Source organism: Alligator sinensis, unplaced genomic scaffold (assembly GCF_000455745.1).
Source record: "Alligator sinensis unplaced genomic scaffold, ASM45574v1 scaffold404_1, whole genome shotgun sequence".
NCBI classification, from domain to species: Eukaryota; Metazoa; Chordata; order Crocodylia; family Alligatoridae; genus Alligator; species Alligator sinensis.
Genome location: NW_005841839.1, coordinates 3,644,034 through 3,665,764, shown reverse-complemented (window position 1 = coordinate 3,665,764; position 21,731 = coordinate 3,644,034). Strand labels below are relative to the sequence as shown.

Sequence of the window (21,731 nt, the reverse complement as noted above, 5' to 3'; positions counted from 1 at the left end):
CAGGGAGAAGTAATGTTTGAGACACTGAAGCCCCCACTTCCCATTCTGGTGTTAGCACTAGGTCTAGTGTTCAAAGGCTGCGCTTTACTTCTGGATGTTAAATTAACATTACATGCATTGTGCTAGGAGTGCCAGTCATGGATTAAGACCCCACGTGCTACGTGCTGGACACAGACCCAAGACAGTTAACAACCCGTGGGTACAAAAAGACAGGAGGAACACAAGGTAACAACAGGTCAATTAAGTTCACCACAATACATGATCATGACCACATGCCAGCTGCCTGGCAAGATTTTTGTAGGCATCGTAGCCAGATGTGCCTTCCCTATTATTATACCACAACAGAAACTGCTCTGCACTCATGGCTTTAGGGATCCTTGTATACACCATGTCACTTTACAATAAAATGGCAGATGCTAGCAGGAGACCCTGCAATACAAAGTTAGTGAGTATTTAAAATACACCTCTGGAGTTCACACAGGGAGAGTTGCCTTCCCATCCCCCACAGCACAGCCTTTTTGAATGCTAATCTGAACAAAACCCACTACAGATGCATTTCAGCTTCAGCGATCCACCTGCACTCTGGCTCACTGCTGGCTTACTTTCTGCTGCTGAAGCCAACTAACAAAGGGTTGGAGTGACTCATTCTAGGGTCTTATGCAGCACCACAGTCTGCCCTTTTCCATTTCTCGCTAACTGAAGAGATGTTTCCACTCCCCCAAGCCCTGCTCTTCTGAGAAAGGTTTTTACCTGAATAACTTCATTGTTACTTTGGTTCCCTTTGTGTACAGGTGAAAACTGACATCCTGAGAGATACAAAGGATCTAACGGCAGACAGCAGGCCACAGCCTGAGCTTCAGTTGAACAGAACGGAAGTCCCAGAGTGAAACAGGAAGCTCAACTATGGCTCCTGTCACTCTAGAAAGGAGAAGGGGAATGTTAGAAGAAACCAGAAGGCTCATGTGCTATACGACAGCTCCTGTGAGGTGGGAGAGCATGCCTCCCTCTTCCTCTTCCCTTCTTGCTGCTTGCATCAGTGAATAAACAACCCCAGTCAACTGAGAAATGTTATTGAAGGGAGATGCCTTCACCTTTCTGGATCATGTTGCATTCAAAAGAGCGGCTCTTTAATACCTGCAACATCCTGTCTCGGAGTGAAAAAACTTGGCACTGCAAATATGTATCAAGGTCTGGCCTTGTGCCCTCCTACTCCATCTGTTCTAGCCTCCTCAACTGCTTTCTGTGAGCAAGTCTCATGCAGGGCCAGTGGGCAGACCCTGTGGTGTGGAGCAATGAATGGCAGGTTTATCTAAGGGCCAGGTTTATTAGTGGTTGTTTTCCAGTCTCCTCGGAGGGGAAGGGGAATAGAGAAAGAGAAGGCATACTAGGAATATAGCAGGGACCTTACTTTTTGTCTGTAGGAGTGATGCTGCCATTGACTGCCGTGCTGTCTGCTGCCTGGATGGAGGTGGATCCTGTTTCCTAGGAGAACAAGCCACAAGGTATGCTGGCTCTGAAAGAACTACTAGACCTTTTGTTACAGAGTAACAAAAATGAACTCAAGGGAAGGCTGGCCTCACCTCTTCACACACTTTCAGCTTCTTAGTTATGGCCTGGTAGCAGACAGCCGGCTGTATAGAGAAGAGAGAAAACATTCAGGGAAAGCCTGGTGCTCTTTTGCTTTGCAGAGCAAACAGACCATATCCTTGGTACATAAGAGAGGCAGCTCTCCCACACACCACCATCTGCTGAGCAGTGAGACACTCCTCCCCACAAAAGAAAATAAACCACAGTTCCTTCACAATGGAGGGTACCAGTGACCCTACACACTTTCCTTTCAGGCTCTTAATGGTTTTTTTTTTTTAAATGTAGACACCACACACTCCTTACTACAGTCCACACTAGCAGAGAATGCAGACCACAACTACCCCACAAAGCAGAGGGGGCACTCCAATTCACACATTTGACACTGTAGAAGATGGAGACTTCTTTATCCTTCTATTCCTGGCAAAACACCCTGCCTCAGACCAACACTGCCAGAGCAGAATCTTTATTAGGAAGAAAGACTGGTGTGTGGCATTTAACAAATGGAGTGCGATAAAAGGCTGTTCCTCCTTGGATTGTTCCTTAAGAACTCGTTTAGATTATAGCCAACAACCCTGTTCTTAATCCTGCTCTCTCTGCCCAGATCCCCAACTGGATACCAATCCACCTCATTTAAATTGGTCTTTTCTTCTCTTTTGATCTTGACTGGCTGTTTTTAAAAACTGGCTTCGTTTTCTAGGGCAGGAGATTTCATAACAGTTCTCTCACCTGATCCAGTCACTGATTCAGAACCAAGTAAACAAACTCAAGCTAGATGACAGAACTAATACCTTACCTGGCACAGACTACTAGGAAAGTGGGGTGCTTAATAATTTCAATTACCTGGCATATCTCAAGTTATAAGCTAAAAACAAAGCCAAACTAAACCCCAGGGTTAAGGGGTGAGGATACCACTATGGAGCTGTGTGCAAGGTAAATTTCAGATGGCTAATCCCAAATGCTCGGTACTGCACAGCTGGTGACACATTCTTTCTGAAGCATTAGACATTAGGCCCTGCAGAAGCCAGGATGCCAAGCTCATCCAGACTGCCAAAACCTATGGAACGATTGCTTACCTTCTCTGTCTGGCTGAGCAGAAAGTGATGGAAATGTGGGTCGCTGTCCTTAACAGGCTGCAATCAGAAAAGCACAGGCTGAGAAATATCACAAGAGAACCACTGAGTAACCACAGCACCCAATTCGCCTACCCTGATGGCTGGATGCCAGTACTTCCCAGTGAGAGGAACTTTTCAGGACTCTACCAATAAGATCATTGCCTTTTCCCTGCATACTTAGTTAGGCCCTCTAAATGAGAAACCCCAGTCAGAAAAGTAAGGTATTCGGGAAGCATGAAGAAAGGGAAAACAAAGAATGGAGAGGTACTTAAATTAGATTAAGAATAATGCAGCATACTACCAAGACTAGTGTCCTGGTTGTAAGAGAAAGCAGCATTTGTTTAAAGCAAATCAGTTAACTTAACACTTGACTTGTGGTGCTTAAGATACCCCTAGTTAAGAGGAAGATGAGCATTAACAATGTAAACATATTAATTCTTGAAAAATAACTATATAGTAAATATACAGACTTGATCACAAAATAATACAGAAGGGAACTGGTTAAAATAAGGAGAAAACACTTGTTTATTGATTCCTTCATCAGGAACCAGACAGCCACCCTGTATGTGGACAACTGGTGGCAACTGAAGTTAGGGCTGCACTGAAAACCAAGTTGCATTTGGCATCCAGATAGGGCAAAAAGAAAAGCATCTAAACAGGATTTCTCCCTCCCCAATTTTAAAACATTTTCTCACAAATTAAGACCACCACAAAAATGCTTCATTTAACCCAAAACAATACATTTTCAGGCACCTCTGAGAAAAGCAAAGGAAACAAGAAACTAGATTTACAAATGCAATGGACATAGTAGCTTGTGGCAGATTGTCATTCAATTGCCTTCACTCCCTGAGGCAATATTACAAACTCTAACCCTGCAGAATGCTTTAAAACATTGCAATATAGAGTGGTATGAGGTCAGGGGGAGGAATCTAAATCTCCCTTGCTCATACTATACCACACTGCTTAAATAATTTAACATTTATGGGACCAAAGACTGGGACCCAGGCACTTTACTGCTGGGTCAGTGACCATCTAGAAAGCCCTTCCCCTGATCACTATTTCAATGTCTATTTCAATATTTTATACAAAGTTTAACCGCTCCAGAACAGGGGAGTGAAGGAGACCCTTTCACCAGGGAGGTGGGAGATGTAGGTTCAACTTGAACTCTGATCTCCCTTACGCTGAGTGAATGTGGCTGCATAAAAGAAAGAATACACACCATGACCTCCTCATCCAGATTTATAGATCTAACCCTAAAGAACAGTTTTAGTAGTTGGGCCTATCAGTTAATTCAATGCACAATTTTGTGATGACTGAAATCTCATTTTTGTGCAAATTTGCTAATCACGGGAGAAAAAAAATTCCCCAGCTCTTGTTCCATTTCAGCATCACAACTCCCTCCTCCTACCACCAGTGGGAAGGATGAAAGATCAATGAATATATCTGAATTCAGCAGAAGATGAGGTTCAAACAAGATGAGCCATGGTATCTGCTCCTCTGACAGGCACGCCAAGTCCTGAATCACTTTGGTCGCAAAGAAAACAAAGGGTTAATTACCTCGCCTACACTTGGTGGCCATTTAAATCCAGCCACTGTTCCAGTCATCACTTTCTTCACTGTACTTGACTCCGGGATTGTGAGATCCTAAGGAGAGACAAGGAGGATCATAAAGACTGCAGCTTAAAGTCTAAATTTAAGTGGTTGGCCCCAGACTGTTGATTTTTAGGACACACAGAATTTGAAAAGCATCCTGATACACTTTGTTTTTCACACAGTTTTGGAAATCCCTCCTCATAAAAGGTTACACTGAAGCAGAAACTGAACTAAGAGTGTGAAGACTAATCCAGCAGTGAGCGAGATGAAAGAAAGCATGAATCACCAGTGCAAGAGTTTAAACACAGTTAGGGCTTTAGGGGAACTCAAACCCAGTGCATACCAAAGGAATCTGTTTATTCCTGTAAGTCCAAAACACACATGGAAACAAATGAACATCCCTGACTTTACTGTTTCCCTCCAATCAGGGTAAAGAACTAGGTGAGGGAAGGATGCGTGTGCATCACCATAGACAAGCCTCTTAACTAGTCTCTAGGTTCTCTGCTTCATTTAAAAGAAGTGAGTCTGGCTGTTATGACTGCATCAAAAACCTTCAAAACATGAAGCTGAGGCAGCAACAGCCACTTGAGTCAGCAGAGGGCATGAAACATTAACTCTAAGGGGCAAATTAATAGTTGCAGTTAAAGGGGTGCTATGTCTTATGCCACTGATAATACTTAACATGCTATTTCACTGCTTGGCAAAGCATGTAAGAAAGGAGGGGAGCATCTTCTGAAAATCTCTTCCAGCATTTCCAAGCATGGGGTGTGGAAGATGTTTGAGTTCAGATGTACAGGCTTTTAAATCCTGCAGGGCAGGATTGTGTGGGATGGGACACAACTGGTTTTATCTTCCTGAAGTGGGTGTTCTGCTCTTAAAATATAGAACTGCAACTCTTCTCTCTGCAGATGTATTTCCTGCAAGAGCACACTATACCCTGTGCCCACGCTACAACATCAGCCGTTTCACTTGGAGAACAAAGCAGCATTACCTGGAACAACCACTGGACATTCTCTGGATTATTGTCACTTTACTTTAAATACAGAAGGGCAGCTTGGATGCTAAAGATTCTAGCACTCATTTAAAGGCAGGGTGTTTTCACTCAAACCCAGATGAATCACCACATGGTGAAATTTGGAGACTCTAGTACCTGCATCCATCACAGCTAGAAGAGGGGGGCTGCAATGTAATTCATTGTACACAGTTCAGTGTTAGCCATCAGGTTCCTGGCAGGTTGGACAAAATCTGGACATTTCCAACTTGAAAAATATTTTATCATGTTATTTTAAAATTGAGAATATTTTAAAAAGAGTGAAGCCAGCCATATTCCAGGTCATTTGGATCAGGTGCATCACCTCTCAGGAAGAGCTTTTAGGTGTCTTTTTACCTAGCTTTCACAAAAGCATGGCTACATAAAGCAATTCTCTCTATTTTATTTAACACATGACTGAGAAGTGCCATAAAAATCAACATTTCATGTTACTCTCCCACAGCTCCATGCACTTGCTACCCGCATGGGGTAAGTTTCTTTTCCTCTGCCAGGAAAGTAAAATGCTAGATTTTTTTTATTACTGTTTTCACAATAGTGGTAATAGCAGACTTTGCACTTGGGCTAGTAAATTTCCATAGCCATAAAACATATTATATCCACTTTGTGCATTAGCTGGTCTCTCTTCTCATGGTTTGGGTTGGACATTACTAGCCACCACATATCAGAGGCTGTTTATATTCAATGTACAGCGTCAAGATCATTTTCAATGTTCTGTGCTGTGGCTGGCCAATAAGATTGCTTATAATTACCCATCCCCCTCAGCTGTGGCTGCATCAAGGTAGCTGGCATGGGTACTTCAGCAAAATCTCAGCATGTGACATACGTGAAGATGACTGACAAGTCTTCTGGCTAGTAAAGATTTAAAGTCATTACCGGCAACTGAACTTACAAGTACAATAATGGGAACTTACAAGTAACTAGGAATAATGGGTGCAAACTAGTGGAGAGTAGATTTAGGTTAGACATTAGGAAGAAATGTTTTACAATAAGGGTAGCCAGTCTGGAATGGGCTTCCAAGAGAGGTGGTGCTGTCACCTAACTTGGAGGCTTGACAATCACCTGGCTGGGGTTGTCTGACCTCGGTCCTCTTTCCTGCCAGGGGCAGGGGGTCAGACACAATGATCCATTGGGTCCCTTCCGACTCTATAATCTATGAATCTTCAGCAAGGCTAACCCTCTAAGGTGGGAGTTATGCTCAGTGCTGAGAAAGCATCTTGTACTCCAGGAGGTCACAACAGCTGATCTGAATTCACATGCCTATCTATGCGTACTAGGAACACAGAAATGAACCCAATGAAATGGTATTCTCTGTAAGTGAAGACACCACCAGGAGCATCAGCACTGCACTCCTCCCACTCTCCAACAGAGGAAGCAGCAAACAGGCCTTGCAACATGGTCTGCAAATTAATATACACCACTCTGAAAGGCTAAAGGAGAGGGAGGTCAAGGAGGGAATTCCAGAGTCATAGCCCAAAGCTAACCAGGCCTTGTCAAATGACCTCTCACTTATAATGTCTTGCATTATCAAATTTGTGCTTCTTGGTGAGGTATCAAGAAGAAAGGCTGCTGTTCAGCCAACAGAAGCCCAATTCATGTAGGGATTTAAAGATCAAGAAGGCATCTTAAATTGCACCCTAAAGAGCACTGGAAGAAAGAACACTAAGACTAATATGTTTTTTGTAAAAGTACCGGCGAACAAGCAGGATGTCATGCTGTACTTTAGTTGAAGCTTCTCAGTAGTCTTCAGGTGCAGTTTCCTGTAGAGCATATGCATTGCAACAATCCATTTTGGAGGTGCTGAAGGCAGATATCACTACAAGGTCCACAACTAGAATAAAAAGCTGTAATTCTGAATGACAGAGGATAGAAAAATCTACAGTTGGATATGGCAGCTGCCAGAAAATCCAAAAATACTGAAGATACAAGAACGCCCCAGGTTGCGTGCCACTGCAATGAACAGCCACAATCAAAAACGCTGAAATAAGTAGTGCTAAGTTTCCTGGTAGCTTCCCTCAGCCCACAAGGATGTCTCCAGTGAGCCTCAGTCTAGTAGCCTTTCGCTGAGCTCCCAAGCTTTGTCAGCACTGGGAGTAACAGAGGAAAATATGTCACACGATGACACAAACCTTACAAGATGAGATGGGAGATGCGAATCAGAGTATCATCTGACAGCCCATATCTCCACAGGACCCTACCAAGTGGCAACACACAAATTACACTTTGAGGGATGGCAAGATAGAACGATGTGGAACTTCAGGAGATGGCCCTCAAAGAAATTATGGAGTCATTCAAAGACTAGCTATTTCTGCCTGGAATCCAGAGGAAACCCTAGCCAAAGACATCTGTCAGCTGACAAATCTAGAAGAATCAATACAGACAGCTTTACAAATGGAAAGAACCAAACTCTTCCTGTTGGCTGCTGGACCAAAGTGCCAACCATCCCAGAGTCCATCTGTAAAATCCATAGGACAGGGCAGGACACAAACACCACAAACCTTCTCATCCTTTGGGGGACGACCCCGCTTTCGGGGGCTCTGGTCCTGTGCTCTTTTCAGTGGTGATTTTGAGCCTCTGTCCGATGAAACAGAAGAAACTCGCTTCTTTCCTTCCCCTGTGGCCTTCTTCAACTTCCCTTCAGACAAGCCAGCTTTGCGTTTCTCTTCACCAGCAGACTGTTTGCCTCTCTCCTCACTGGAGTTACGCCGGTTCTTCTCCTCAGTGGAGTTATGGGAAGATGCCTGAGAGATTATAGAACAGAAGATGGTGAGGAAGGAAGAGATGAGCTCAAGTGATTTTCGTAGAAACCCAAGGGAACTCAATGCTGATTTTTATCAGGCAATCTGATGATAGTAACAAGAAAATACAACGTCCAATGAAAACTAGAGACGTCAGCCCTCCAAAGCTGAAACTGAAGTTCTTGAAGTTCGTTCTCGTGCAAAATGCATCCACTGCAAAATAACTGGCTAAAAGAACCACCACAGGAAGGATCAATGAGCATGTCACTGGTCTGAAAACAAGGGTAAGACATACTAAGTTGTAATCCCATTGACACGTCTACCTATTCGGTTGTCATGGACAGATCAATAAGCCTGTCTGCTTCATTTTCCCCAGCAGTAAAGCATTTCCCTATGTTAAGGAGGGCATGCATCAACACTTGGAAAATTAATATTTGCTTAAGTGCTTCAGAGAAGGAAAATACTAGGCAAGTGCCAACTATCACAGGCATCATGACTACTGTTCCATGGAAAATTCAGAGCTAGCACAGTCAGCTTAATTTAAGGTATACAGAAGCTTGGTTGCTGATCTCAGATCTTGGTCTGTTTTGATGCATAAAGCAAGCTAAAGCCACTCACCTGGTCCTTGCCTTTTGCTTTCCTCAGGAACTCCTCCACAGCATCCACAGCTTGCTGGAAACGCTTACCCTTATTAATCTTTATCATTTCCTCTTTGTGGAGATGATAAGGCTTTAACTGTTCCACTTTGATCCACGCACTGACAGGAAAAAGATGCAGAAAAAAGTTAACTATATTTTTCAAACCAGACACACCACTTCCTCAGCCCTCACACTTAAGTTATTAGCATTCATACCCCTAGCACAGTGGACCTCTTCAGCAAATTTAGTTTGGATCCCTTCATCCAACACTTACACTCAGTCTTTCTTTAGGCATGCAGACCTGTTTCTTCCCTTCTGCCACAAAAACAGCAAAGCCTCATGTACAAATAATACTTCTCTTTGAGCATCACTCATGCTCTGCCAGTGACCAACCTTTACAGATGAGTGCAAACACTACCTAACACAGAAAGCATGAGACTGACTGGACTTGCACTTGTGAAAAGAACACCCGTGCCACCATGTGACTTGTGCCATTGAGATTCTATTCTTTAGGCTGTTGCAACAGGCAGTCGTTTAACAACGTAAACCAAATAACCACTTTTTCAGGTATCTTTGTATTGTACTGTGCGCCCATGAGAACTGCAGGAAGAGATACCAAATTAGATGGGACACAACAGGGTTGATTACCATAAATAAAGCATGTGCACATACCATAGTTTGCTACACTGCACAGGATTGAGTGTTCTGATGTACTGTAAGAATCAGATATTTTTTTTCTTTTGATGAAAAGGGTATTTTCCCTGTTTACAATTGTTTTAAGGCAGACTACCAAGACTGTACTTTGCAATACAATTTCAAAGCACAGCTCACTTGACATCTGTTTTAAGAACACCTTGATTTTCCTCACTGTTTCTGTGGCTGTCTTGATATTTATGAAAAGGCTAGGCTTTCCAATACAGAAAAATCACCCCTCTTCTATGTCGACCACTTCTTTTGCCAATTTAAATGTTCATTCTGGACTGCAGCTCCAGAGTGCTTTTGTGTCTAGCATTCCCAGCTCCTCAGTTTACATCATCTTCATTTGTCATGAAATCTGACATGAGGTTTCAGCTCATTTGCTGCTGATCAGTGAAGTTGCTGCAGTGCCATTTCCCCATTGTTCCCGAGGAAAAATTTGTTCCGTGCAACTTTTCTGAATTGGCACAACCTTCAGTACAGGGTAGTAGTATATGTGGCATTAAGGAGCTAGACTGGTTTTTCAAAGGTGCCTATTTTAAAACTTAAAGATGTTAATCAAAGGTAGAAGGCTTACACATTTTAATTATCCCTGGTTTCGATCAACTCCTGTAAATAGGCGAGTGGCTTACTAGATGCCTTTTTGGTTTCATACCAGGGGGCTATAAAGTTAACAAAAGGTGATGGACATGAGGCTGTTTTCAATTAAAAATTCACCCATTGTGACATGAACCCTATTTTTTTTTTTAAAGAGCTCTACATTAGTGCCTAATTTGGTATTGAAACATTCATAATACTTTAAGTTTTGGGACTTTCCAAATCAACAGTATTTTCTGCAGCTCAATGGCTAGAAGTGCTTTGGTTCATTTTTTCTGCCTTCTGCTAGTTTGTTTTTCCGTTGTTTATTCACATACTCATTTATAGGAACAGCAGATAAGCAATCCTATCCCTGTTGCATGTTATCCAGCTGGTAGAAACTGCTTGAAATCCGTTCTCATTTATGATGATCTCTTCAAGCAAATCAGCAGCCTCACCACAGCTCTGAAGCTTTTGCTGGCTACTACATATAAAATCATGATTTCCCATAGCTTTATTACATTCAAATGTCCTAAGCTTTTTATTGCTCATATCATTCTTTCCTTTTCTTACCCCTCTCACCAAGGAGGGTCACTAACCTTTTTATTATATTCTAACTCTGCTTAGGACACCAGGAAAATAGCAGACTTCTGTCTCTTGCACTTCATGTCCAGTGCTGACTCCCTTGTTCCCGTTCGCTCCTTTTCATAATGTGGTTACCAGATTCATATCTGGATGGAGCAACTTTCTTTTCAGTGCCTTTAACATATGCCACTGTGTACAATCAGCACAATGGGACTAGAAGCACTCCTCATGTAGCTGTGTTTGACTCAGGACTAGATATGAAAGATATCAGATGCTTTGTGGCTGTTATGTAACAGGTGATTACTACTGGGGAATTGCTGTAACAAAGGGTTTCACTGTATGGGGAAGAGTCTTTACTCATTTTTCACAACTGCAAAGAGATGATTGATCCAGAAGTATTACTACAGCCCAGATGGAAGAGCCCACAGTACTCTCCATTCTGTACATACTGCAACATTTTTCCCTGAACCTGCCCCATTTCACATCAATTTCGAGTTAGCACAACCGAATAAAAACCAGTGCTTCTCAGACCATAATCCACAGCTCAGCGACTATCTAAAGCAGAGCTTTCCAAACTGTGCGCCGCGACACATTAGTGTGTTGGCAGCAGTGTGTAGGTGTGTCGCGCAAAATGCAGAAAATTTTGCGGAAGGGCACCGCGGAGCTCCCTTACTCGCGTCTGCTTCTCTTGACCCCTCCCCCGGAACTGAATTACTGTGTCACGAAATGATGCATGTCTAAAAAGTGTGTCACCAACATGAAAAGTTTGGAAAGCTCTGATTTAAAGACTCTCCCTCAAGTATTCAGGTACTCTGGTGATATACCTTAAGATTAACACCTAGTATAAAACCCTTCCTCTGAATGACCGAGACTGAAAAAGGTGCTGGGCCAGGTTGGTTTATTGGAAGCTTCCTGTTATGCACATTAAAAAACAGCTGAGAAACAAAACAAGTTGTCAAACATTTTGAACCTCTCAATGAGGTCAGCCTCTTTCTGCTGCTTAACCCAAAAATAGTAACTGGGGGAAGAAAATCTACAAAATACAAAAGAACCTCAACTCTGAATTCTCTCCTCACCCATCCCTCAAGTGTCTGCACAGACTTCTTCCTACCTTCCCTCTGCACGTATGCAAGCCCAAAGCATCAACTTCCTGGCTCCAGGTACCTGGGACTGCTGAAGACAAAGGTTGAAGATCTAAAAGGCAAGCTGATAAGGGCATGCAAGCAAGTGCTTAAAAGTTACCTCACAGAAAAAGAAAAGCATGTCTGCATATTTCTCCCTAAACTGTCCCTTATCTGCAGGTTAGTAATTTAGGCTATACTCCAGGATAGGACCCTACCCACTTATGTTTGTCCAGAGCACTTATTGCTATACAAACAATCTAAGTGTTAAAAATAAGGAGTACCCTACCACTGTTCAAATCCAACTACAAATACATGCATCCTTCTAAAGCCAAAGCCTTCTCAGCTATGGCACACTGAGCTATGATCTCATAGCCAAGGAAGGTTGCTATTTAAACAAGAGTCCACCAAGACATAATGTATAACAGACACTTAAGGAGGTTGCATGCACCATTCAGATGTTGTTTTCTTCTCCCAGCCAGGACTGAACTGGTGCCATGACACCACATTAGGGACACTGGATCATTAAAGGTATTGTCTTGAAGTTGAGGGGACACTAGTTTCTGCCTAGAGAAGTTGTTTGATATCTGTGGAAATGGAAAGAAATAAATGCAGCTGCAATGATGGCATCTTCTGAAGATAGTAAAAGAAGAAAGAAGGCCTTTTTTTTTTTTTTAACAACAGTGCACTGCACGGCGATTCCACCCTTCCCCCCCCCAATATTTTGTTCATAGTTTCATAGTGGTTAGGGGCTGAAAGGGACCTTACAGCTCATTGGGTCCAGCCCCCCTGCACTTGAGCAGGTCTTTTTACCAGAAGATCCCAAAGCTGTTCAAAAGCAAATATTAATTAAATTTCACTGCCCTGGGAAAGCAGACAAACATAAGTATACCCAAGTTTAAAATACAAACACAACTACATGAAGCAGAGAGATCATACATACATTAAAAGGGAAGATGGGGAGGAACAGGTACGTGTAGACACTTGACAGAAGTCAAACAAGAGACCCAATTCAAAGGGGACCCAAAGCATGACAAGACCAAACAAAAACTCAACTTTCCAGCTACTTCTTACCCTCAGTAGACAATGCAACTCCATAAGATATATAGTAGAAAATAAATAAAACTCAGTGACTTCCACAAACATTTGCTTGTAGCATGCCTTAAGCTTAAGGCTGCAAAAGGATTTGCACTACAGGAACTTCTGCAAAACTTCCTTAATGCTTACAAGGTACAATTTCAGGCGACCTTTCAGTACCAAGGTGAATTATTTTGTAAAGATGAAGAAATCATTTAATCTATTTTTGAGGTGAATTAGGCATCTGCATAGGGGTGGGAAGTGAGCTGCTGTGAAAAGCAATTTCCATAATTTCCCTCAGTAAAATTACTCAAATTGCTGACCTCTGGAACTCGATGCACGAACCTCCTCATTTGAAGAATAGTGACAGGACCGAATTTGAAAGAACTTCTTGAAAATTAGGAAGCATGAACTTTTCAGTCATGGGCTATAGAAATTTTCACAAGAAGGAGAGTTTACAATTCCAGATGTATCAGCAAAGGTGTTTGGGAGTTTTCAGATAAACCAATTTTCTACAGGTTCACAGATAATAGTCACCCTTAAAGCGTTGCTCCATTCTAAAGAGAAACTATGTAAGAAAACAAAAAACAAAAAAGCAGCTTTCTGCCTGTCAGTTCCCATCTGTGTACCTTTCAGAATCACACCAACTAACTTAGGAACAAAGGTTTTTTGTTTGTTTTTTTACTGCTTTTATGCTTCTGTTGGAACCGAGGCCCTGGGCATTATCATCAACTGCATCCAACTAGAGGGCCTGGTGGAATGTGATGGGACTATGCATGGGGAGGTAGCTCCTATAAAATACTACAATGTTGCAACTTCCAGAGTCAGGCAAGTATAGGGCACCTCAAAACCCTAGCCCTGAAAACCCCACCCTAACCCTGTGGGTGCTCTTTGGTTGGAGAAAGGCGAAGGGGACATCACCTTGGCAGAAACACACCCTTGCTGAGACATTAGGCAGTTAGCAGCAGTTCTTATCTGTTGCTCTCTGGCAGAAGCTACAACCATCAAGGCACTGAACATCTGGGCTAGATCTGGCCCTTGCATTCTGTCTCAGTGGTCTAAAGCGGGGTTGGTAGGTCTTGGGCAGCCTTCACTCCTCCTATTGCCTATGTGTACATGTCAAAGGTCTTGTTGTGATGGTCGTAGACTTCTTATGCATATGCCATGATCCAGAAGAGCAATGGTTGCCTACAATGAGACCTGAGGAGAAAACACAGCTAAGAGGGTGATACTCACAATATGTCTACACTACACTCTGTAGTATGACATACAGATACCTGAGCTAGCTTAGGTACTAGAAGCAGCAGACAGCAGCAGCCTGAAGTTTCCCTCAGGCTAATGGGCCCCAGTAAAAGCAGGGTACATCAGCATCCACTCACACCTGTGCTGCCATGCCAACAACTTCTAGCATCTGAGTTACCTCGTTTAAAAGTCACTAGGGTATCTCTTCATCATACCATAGTCTACCCTTAACAACAACTTAGTCTGTGGACGCTGGCTTCCTAATTAAACACTCAGACCTCAGGTTTAACACTTGGGCAACTAAGTCAGTGTTCTCCAAGAACTGAAACGCAGTCACATGAACTGCAGCAGAAAACATAACTCTTCACAGAGAATACTGGGATCCAGGAGAGCATACAAGACAAGGAGAGAAAGTGTGTGCAGAAGGGTGCAGGAGATATTAAGACAATCCATACCCAGATCACAGTCCATCTCTTTGAAACACTCTCCAGATCATTACACTTTACCCTAGCTTGCAAGTCTCTTCTAATTTCTCTTTTTGTAGGTTGGGAACTGATCTCCAGTCTTCCTTTCATACTTATCCTTCAGAAAGATAGGTGCTAAGTGGTTGCTTCAGCTTAATAAGGTTCTGGTACACCGACTAACAGCCAACAGCTTTTCAAGGTGCAAGGCTCACGAGAGAAATGAAACAGTGAACAGGGCTGCAGCGTACTTGCCAATATTTCTCTGAAATGATTCTCTAACATCTACATGAAATGCCACATTCTTACTACAAAGCTGTGGTCTGTTCACCTTGAAATTAAAAACAGACTACATCTCCCCCGATTTGCAGTGGCCGCAGGAGGTAGGAGTACACTGAGCTGATTGATATATTACTTAAGGGTCTCTAGTAGAACTAGATTTGAAAAGGAAAGGTGAGAGAGAGCAGCCTATTTGTCTGAAAAAGTGTCAGTAGAGTCCTGCCTTTTTCACTTTATTGTTTATGACTGCTGTAGTGCACAGGGCCTTTCCTTGACAAGAACACAGCTTAGGAAATAAGACAGGTCACAGTGGACTGGCTGGGCTACTGAGTTGAAAAGGAATGGGAGCAGAGGACAGAGCTATACTAATCTTTAGAAAGCGACCTGATTAACAGTATTGTTGTCACTGCTGTAGGAGAGTACTTTACTCAGAATTTGGGTGAAAACCAAGACACACTGTGCACTTTGTTCTCTGTGGAATTAGAAAATGATCGAACACTCAACTCTCAAAATAAATGCCAAGATACTTTTTCAGTTTATGGAGCAGGTGAAGGATATGCAGCAAACAGTCATGCACATCACAATTACGAGACCCATTCCAGAAGATGATACAAATAACAGATTACCGGTCAATCCCTGATGCAGCTTCCACCACCATACAGGATGGGTGAATCCAACTCGGCTCCAGTTCAGAGGCAAAAGCCCCACTCAAGTGTAAGCAGCAGGAGTGCTATTATTTTAAACACAACAGAAGCAATGGAAACTACCAACAGGCTGAAAGCAAGTAGTGTTGGACTAAGCGAACAGCAGAAATTTGTGAAGACCTGACTCTTGCAGCACCACCTGAATGTGACCAGGCTCAGGCCACCACTTCTGTTATTGAGTGTTCTTTCCCTTGCTCACTGCACCCTCTCCCTTGGGACAGTTAGCTGTAGCATTCCATATACATGTAAGTCTAGTAGTAGATAAACCAAAAAGGGGCAATCTCTTTTGGGCTAAGTCCTAAGCTACTTAGGACTTCAGAGATGACAACCAGAACTTGGCAAGAGGCAAAGACTTTTGTGGGTGATATCTTTTACTGGACTAACTATATAGTTGAGAGGGACATAGATAAACTTTCAGAAGCATACTGGTGCCCAAAAGCTTGTCCCTATCCCTCCCAGCTACACAGTTGATCCAGTAAAAGATATCACCCACTAAAGTCCTTGCACCTCACATTTTTCATGCCCATCATACCTACATCACCCCACACAACCAGAACTTTGAAATTCACCTCCAAGTTAGGATACAAGCACTGCAAAATGCAAGTCATAGTTACTAGCCTGTTTTTAAGGAGCTTCACACTGTAGTCTGAACATGACAAGAGCATGAAAGGATGCAGAGAGCAACTTTTAGTCAGCATGAAATGCTGGCATTTCTGGACACTGTTGCCAGCTGAGATTCTTCAGTGAAAGGTAGTCCTCCAACAGCCTAGGACTTCATTACATTTTGCCAAGAACTTGGCAAACATCTTCAACAGAGAGCAATCAGACATCAAGAGTTCCTCAGAATACTTCTTCCTGCTAGTCAGCATCACTTCCATGTTTATCTGGCCCAGACAGAAGCCAAATGCTTTTGTCCATATCTTCACCTTTGCTAAATCTTCAGAGAGCAAGTCAATGGTAAAAAGGGACTATAAAGCAAATGCCAATAGCATCACAATACCATCTCACAAACTAAACTGGGGAGGGGGGTGCAGAGCAGGGGAGCAGGGAATAAGAGTAAAATCTGCTCAAGTAATTCAGTTTTGTATCTCTGGACTCAAGGACACAGCTCACACTTTCATGTGTGTGACAGAATTTAGTATTCTGTCATTTTATTTCACTGTGTTATCCATGGCAGGGGCATCTAGATGAACAGACATGCTTTCATATGTTTTTATACACATTAAATAAAATACCAACCATAGAATAAAAGCAAGTTTATTTTTTCTGTCATATGATTTGTTCTTCCCAGTTCACTGGATTTTAAGGCTATTGGTCCAAGAACAACTCTCTCTCATAGTTTGGTAACAATTTCCTTTTTAGACCACTTTGTTTTGGCCTAGTCAAACAGATTTAACCATGTGAATGCCTCACCAGGTCCAGTATGGGATAGAACAGAGAGAGAGGAAGATCAGGTCTTCTGCTGATTAGTGGTGCTTTATAAGGCAACAGAGGCAGGAAGACAGTACTTATTTCTATTCCATTTTCAGGTGGGATATGGCAATCAGTTCAAGCAACCGGATTTTTAGATCATATGATTATCCAGAAGGAAGTGATTAATTTTCACAAGCCGGATTTGTGGCTCTCCAAATCTGCCAGATGATAGGATTTTAACTAGCCTGTACTCCACAGCCACATAATAAGCCACATTTATTTTGTAGCTGTGATCTCCTCACCTGCAATCTGCCCACTAATCTCAGCTGGGACATTCTAGACACCTGACTTGCTTTTTTTTAAATATATCATTTTGACACAACCCCACCTCCGCAGCAGTTTCCCCAAAACATGATTTGGGTAAAACAAGAAAAAGCCACAAATCAGAAGAGCAATATTTAATACCTGACTATCCAAAGCTCAGTAGGCCAATACAGCCTCACAACTGATCCTGGCTAATGAAACAGTCATCTTACAGTACTTTAAAGCAAGCAGTTCCTCCTCTACCGGTATGTGGCTTCTGTTTCCAGCCCTGACTGCTAACATGCTTCCAGCTCTTAAAGGAAAAATGTATTTTAAATGCTAGCTTACAAAAAACCTGAAAAGAATCCATTTTCTGACAGAAAGTCCTTTAAACATACATCCCCACTTTTATTTAACTCTTTAGGAAAAAAAGACTTAAGGATTTTCCTAATTCCTGTGGAGATTTACAAGAGTCTTTTCCACTCATGATTTTCTCCCTCCTTTAATGACTGAGGGAAACAGCAAAGCTGACTAAACACAACGACACTGTCAAATACACAAGCCAAACTAAAGTAGGAAGGTTTTACCAACTTCTTTCAATTTAAGGAATGTTAAATTACTTGTAACAGCATAATTGTTAAAAACAAGTGTAATTTTTTTGTGGGGCAAATCACAAAATTATTTCTTACAGGAGTGATTATTCTGCCACACTGGAGCTACTCTGCTCTCCAAATGCAGAGCAGGAAAGTTTTATACCCTCAAACATCATAATGTACTCTTTTTAACAATGACAGGAATGAAACCACCTTGTATTTATGGCAGCAAAACAAAACAACACCCAAAGTATATTTGAGAAATGGTACATGTTACATGGAAGCTAACATCCACACCTACAAGTGATCAACTCCCCAAAACTCCCTGTTTTAGCCAGCTAAAATCATAGCACACTTGTCTAGGTCTTTTCAACCATCATGCACCCACAGGAGAGGCTATAACAGCTATAGTTTATGCGTGGGGCTGGCAGATAGCTGAAAGCAATCTTTTGCAGAATACTGTACTAGCATAAAACTCTTCCATGGAAGTCCTATGTTTTAAAGGCCAATACTATCATTAGATGGAAATGTGGATACATACTGATCTTCTGTCCCAAAAAACTTGACAAAGAAGCACTTCTTTCCACGAGGCTTCTTCAGATCTTTAGGTGGATTAACAATCTGAGGAAGAGAGAGGAGACAAAGTTAGCTGAGGAGGCAGCAGCAGAGTTTTCTGTGAACCAAGTAGGTTGATTCAGTGAATGTTTGCAAGAAACTGTGCCATGGCTCTTGCAGAAGAATTATTTTAAGCAAGAGTAGGAGGGGGACTCCTACTTATGGCAAAGGCCTTCCCTCAAGCCCAGGAGCCATGAATTTGGACAGGCATGTTTACTCTACAGACTGCAACAGAGTAAATGCAAACTAGCTCGGATTCCAGAAGCAGTCTTAGCTGCAGCAGCACAGAGCTCTGTGACAATTAACTTTCTCTTCTCAGCAGAGTAAGTTAGCCCATGAGGAACGCTGCTAAAACTAGACTGTGTCCAGTATCTGATCTGTTTGTTTAAAGCTAGCTTGAGTACCTCTGTTATACTATAATCTTCAGTTCAGACATATCCTACATTATGTCACTCAGAGCACTGTATCAAGAGTTAGCACTGATCACATTACAGACTTGCACTACTGTTTAGGAGATAGAACCAGACTTTGGTCACAGCAGTCAATTTCCAACATTTTAATGGAGATTTAAGTTTTCAATAACAAAGACTTCTGGTGCTTTAAGAGAGCAGATGCAATTCAAGATGAACACACAACACCACAAGCTGCAGAATTATACTAGCACTGCATGAAGTAAAAAAAACAAACAAAAACTCCACTAATATGAGTGGACGCTTTGCAAGGCTACATTCTTCCAAGATACCATCAACTTGATATTCTCTCTCTTGTCTCCACAAGTAAAGATGGTATCCTTTTATTTAAGGGAACCAAGAATGCATTTATAAATTTTTGCATCACTGAGAAAACTTCTACCATCAAAGGCTTTGATTGTTCTTATTTTTTTTCCTTGAAGTAAAGGCAATGTTTTTAACCACACGTAAAATCCAAGGGAAGAGAAACAAATGTCACACAAGGTAGCAGGTGGAATGAAAGACCACAGGGCAGTTTGTGTTACCTGGGGTGTTAACCTGTGTGATTGTTACCACTGTCTTGCCTGCGCAAGGATAACAGTAACTTTATCCTTAGCAAAGACAAGGCCTAACCTGTTGTCTCAATTGTGCTTACATTAAAATGAAAAATATAACTCTTTTAAGGCACATATAAACAGTGGCTACAGTTTGACTAAAATGCAAATACTACTTCCCTTCTAGATACATGCCTTTCATCAACAATTACATTCTCCCCATCCCACCTTCCTCTAGATAAATGACAAAACTGTAACACTAAACATTAGTGTGGGAAACCAGACTCTCCCTTTCTATTAGTTAAAGGAATCCATGTAGCCCATTTATTATGGGAGAAAAGAAACCTGTCTTGCTGAAAGTGATAGGGATTAAATTGCTAAGCCTGGGGAATACAATCAGTTCCAGATTCAGATAAATTGGTTTGTACTACTTTTCATTCCATCTTAGCTAATACCTGTTACTGACAGACTGAGCTTCTAAACCAAATAAAGTCTTTGATGCATAGCTTGGCTCAAAATTAAGGGCAACAGGCCTCATTAAAAAAAAAAACGTCAAGAAGAAATCTATAAAAATCTTAAAACTTCACTGGAACTCTTTTCAGAAACAATTCCCTCCAGGATAAAATATGACTCACCTTTCCTGGCCATGGAGGATACCGGCCCAGCTTCCCCCTAAGGGAAAAGGAAAAGATCATCCACTGGCATCCAAAAAGGCAGTCACCCCATAACTGCCTGTTTCTACTATAATTTCTTTTTAGCAGGAGGAGGGAATTCAGTACAATCAAACTCTATCACAAGAGGAAAAAAAACAAACAAACAAAAAGGACATCCCAAGGTGGAGAAAATTTCCACCTCACTAGATTGCCATGCATGCTAGCACCTGTGCTCAGGCCAAGTCCCAAAATCTGCATCGGCCTTGTTGTAGGACCAGGGAACAGGATTGGTGAAGGTTGTGCCTGAAGTTCTAATACTGCAGCTCTTCTTACTTAGAAAGACTGCTCTCATCCCTTCTCTCCCTCACATGTGGCTGACTAAAGTATTGATGCAGACAGTTAAGTGACTGTTTGGATTGATAACATAAGGCTTTCCAGAGCAGAAAAGTCTACCAAATACAACAGGCTCTGCTTCCCAGTTCAGCTAATCATGATTCCTAGAACCTGCTTAAAGCAGTAATTCATATAGCAAAGGCTCCACACGCGCTTTCATTATCACTTTCCGGAACTGCTCATCATTCCAATGAGGCATCAAGACCACAAGAAATACAGAAAAGTGTACTGTCCGCTCTTGCACATTTCTCAATTGCAAAGGCTAAGCCCATACCATTTCCTCACAAAATAGAAGAAAAGTTTTGACATGAAAGCATGGGAGCCTCATAGTGATCCTACTCCTATCCTTTACATTGGCTGCACCTGGTCCCAGAACCCTAATACCCGTTTGTCTTGCACAAGACCAGCAGAGACTCCGGCCGGCGGGCTAGGCTTCTGAACAAGACTTCAAAATAGCATGTCAGCCTCCCTTGAGAGAAGGACAGAGAACAAGCTGGTGAGGTCTGGAAGATACGCTGCTCATGATACCAACCATAACCATACCTTAGACCTTATACTTTCTTCTATGTCTGTGCTGCACAAGCCTTTCACTAAGGGCTTTTTTCCCCTCCCCTTCTTTCCTGTCCCCCACCCATTTTATAGTTACAGCTCCTCTTGGATAGGCCTAGTAGCAGGGCCTCATCTACAGGGCTGTACATGAAACCCCCGCTTGATACATCTGCATTCAAAGACATTGCTAAGAGCAGCGCACTCCCCAAACACTCATTTGAAATACAGTTGGCTACAGGAATCAACCTGTACTTACTTTGCTACACAAATTAGACAACTTCACACCACTGCCAATGTTTCGGATGAGAAATTGCAGTTGTCACAGCCTGGAGCGCGCCGCTCTTTTTATCTGGGATATAAATATAAATGCACACACTTGCGCGTCGGGGATTAGCTGTTTGCTGCAGGCCCGAGCAAGGTGCCTAAGCCCATGGTTCAGCACAAGCTGAACGGAGACTGTGCGGTCAGGTGCCGCGCCGCGCCAACAGGCTTCCAGGAAAGCCCCGCAGCTCCGCAGAGCTGGAGCTAGAGACCTTGGCTCCTCGGCTGGGTTTGTTTGAGAGCAAAGCAGAAGCTGGAGGGGGAGGGGGCGGACAGACTGGGCTTGTGCTCTTCGGTAAGGACGCGCTGCCCTCCCTGGTGAGAGCCGCAGCCCGGGGCCGCTGCCTGGGGCACCGCTGTGCCTCGCTGACAGCCCCGGGCGGCCCCGCCCCCTCGCTAGCTCCGCGCCTGCCCCGGCCTCGCCCCGACGC

General features: G+C 42.7%; 1 protein-coding gene across 2 annotated transcripts in view; it reads right to left on the bottom strand.

Annotated features, from left to right (window-relative positions):
* GLYR1 (glyoxylate reductase 1 homolog) overlaps nt 1–21,725 on the bottom strand; it is a 32,502-nt gene extending 10,777 nt beyond the window's left edge. For both annotated transcript variants that reach the window (XM_014520117.2, XM_025203776.1), the window contains exons 1-9: nt 21,236–21,725; nt 20,020–20,056; nt 18,308–18,387; nt 8,697–8,835; nt 7,839–8,081; nt 4,257–4,343; nt 2,661–2,717; nt 1,581–1,631; nt 1,409–1,482 (exon numbers count right to left, since the gene is read on the bottom strand). In XM_014520117.2, the coding sequence (XP_014375603.1) occupies nt 1,409–1,482; nt 1,581–1,631; nt 2,661–2,717; nt 4,257–4,343; nt 7,839–8,081; nt 8,697–8,783 (599 nt within the window). In that variant the 5' untranslated portion in view covers nt 8,784–8,835; nt 18,308–18,387; nt 20,020–20,056; nt 21,236–21,725. The remainder of the gene's footprint in view (nt 1–1,408; nt 1,483–1,580; nt 1,632–2,660; nt 2,718–4,256; nt 4,344–7,838; nt 8,082–8,696; nt 8,836–18,307; nt 18,388–20,019; nt 20,057–21,235) is intronic.
* Nucleotides 21,726–21,731: the final 6 nt, after the last annotated feature.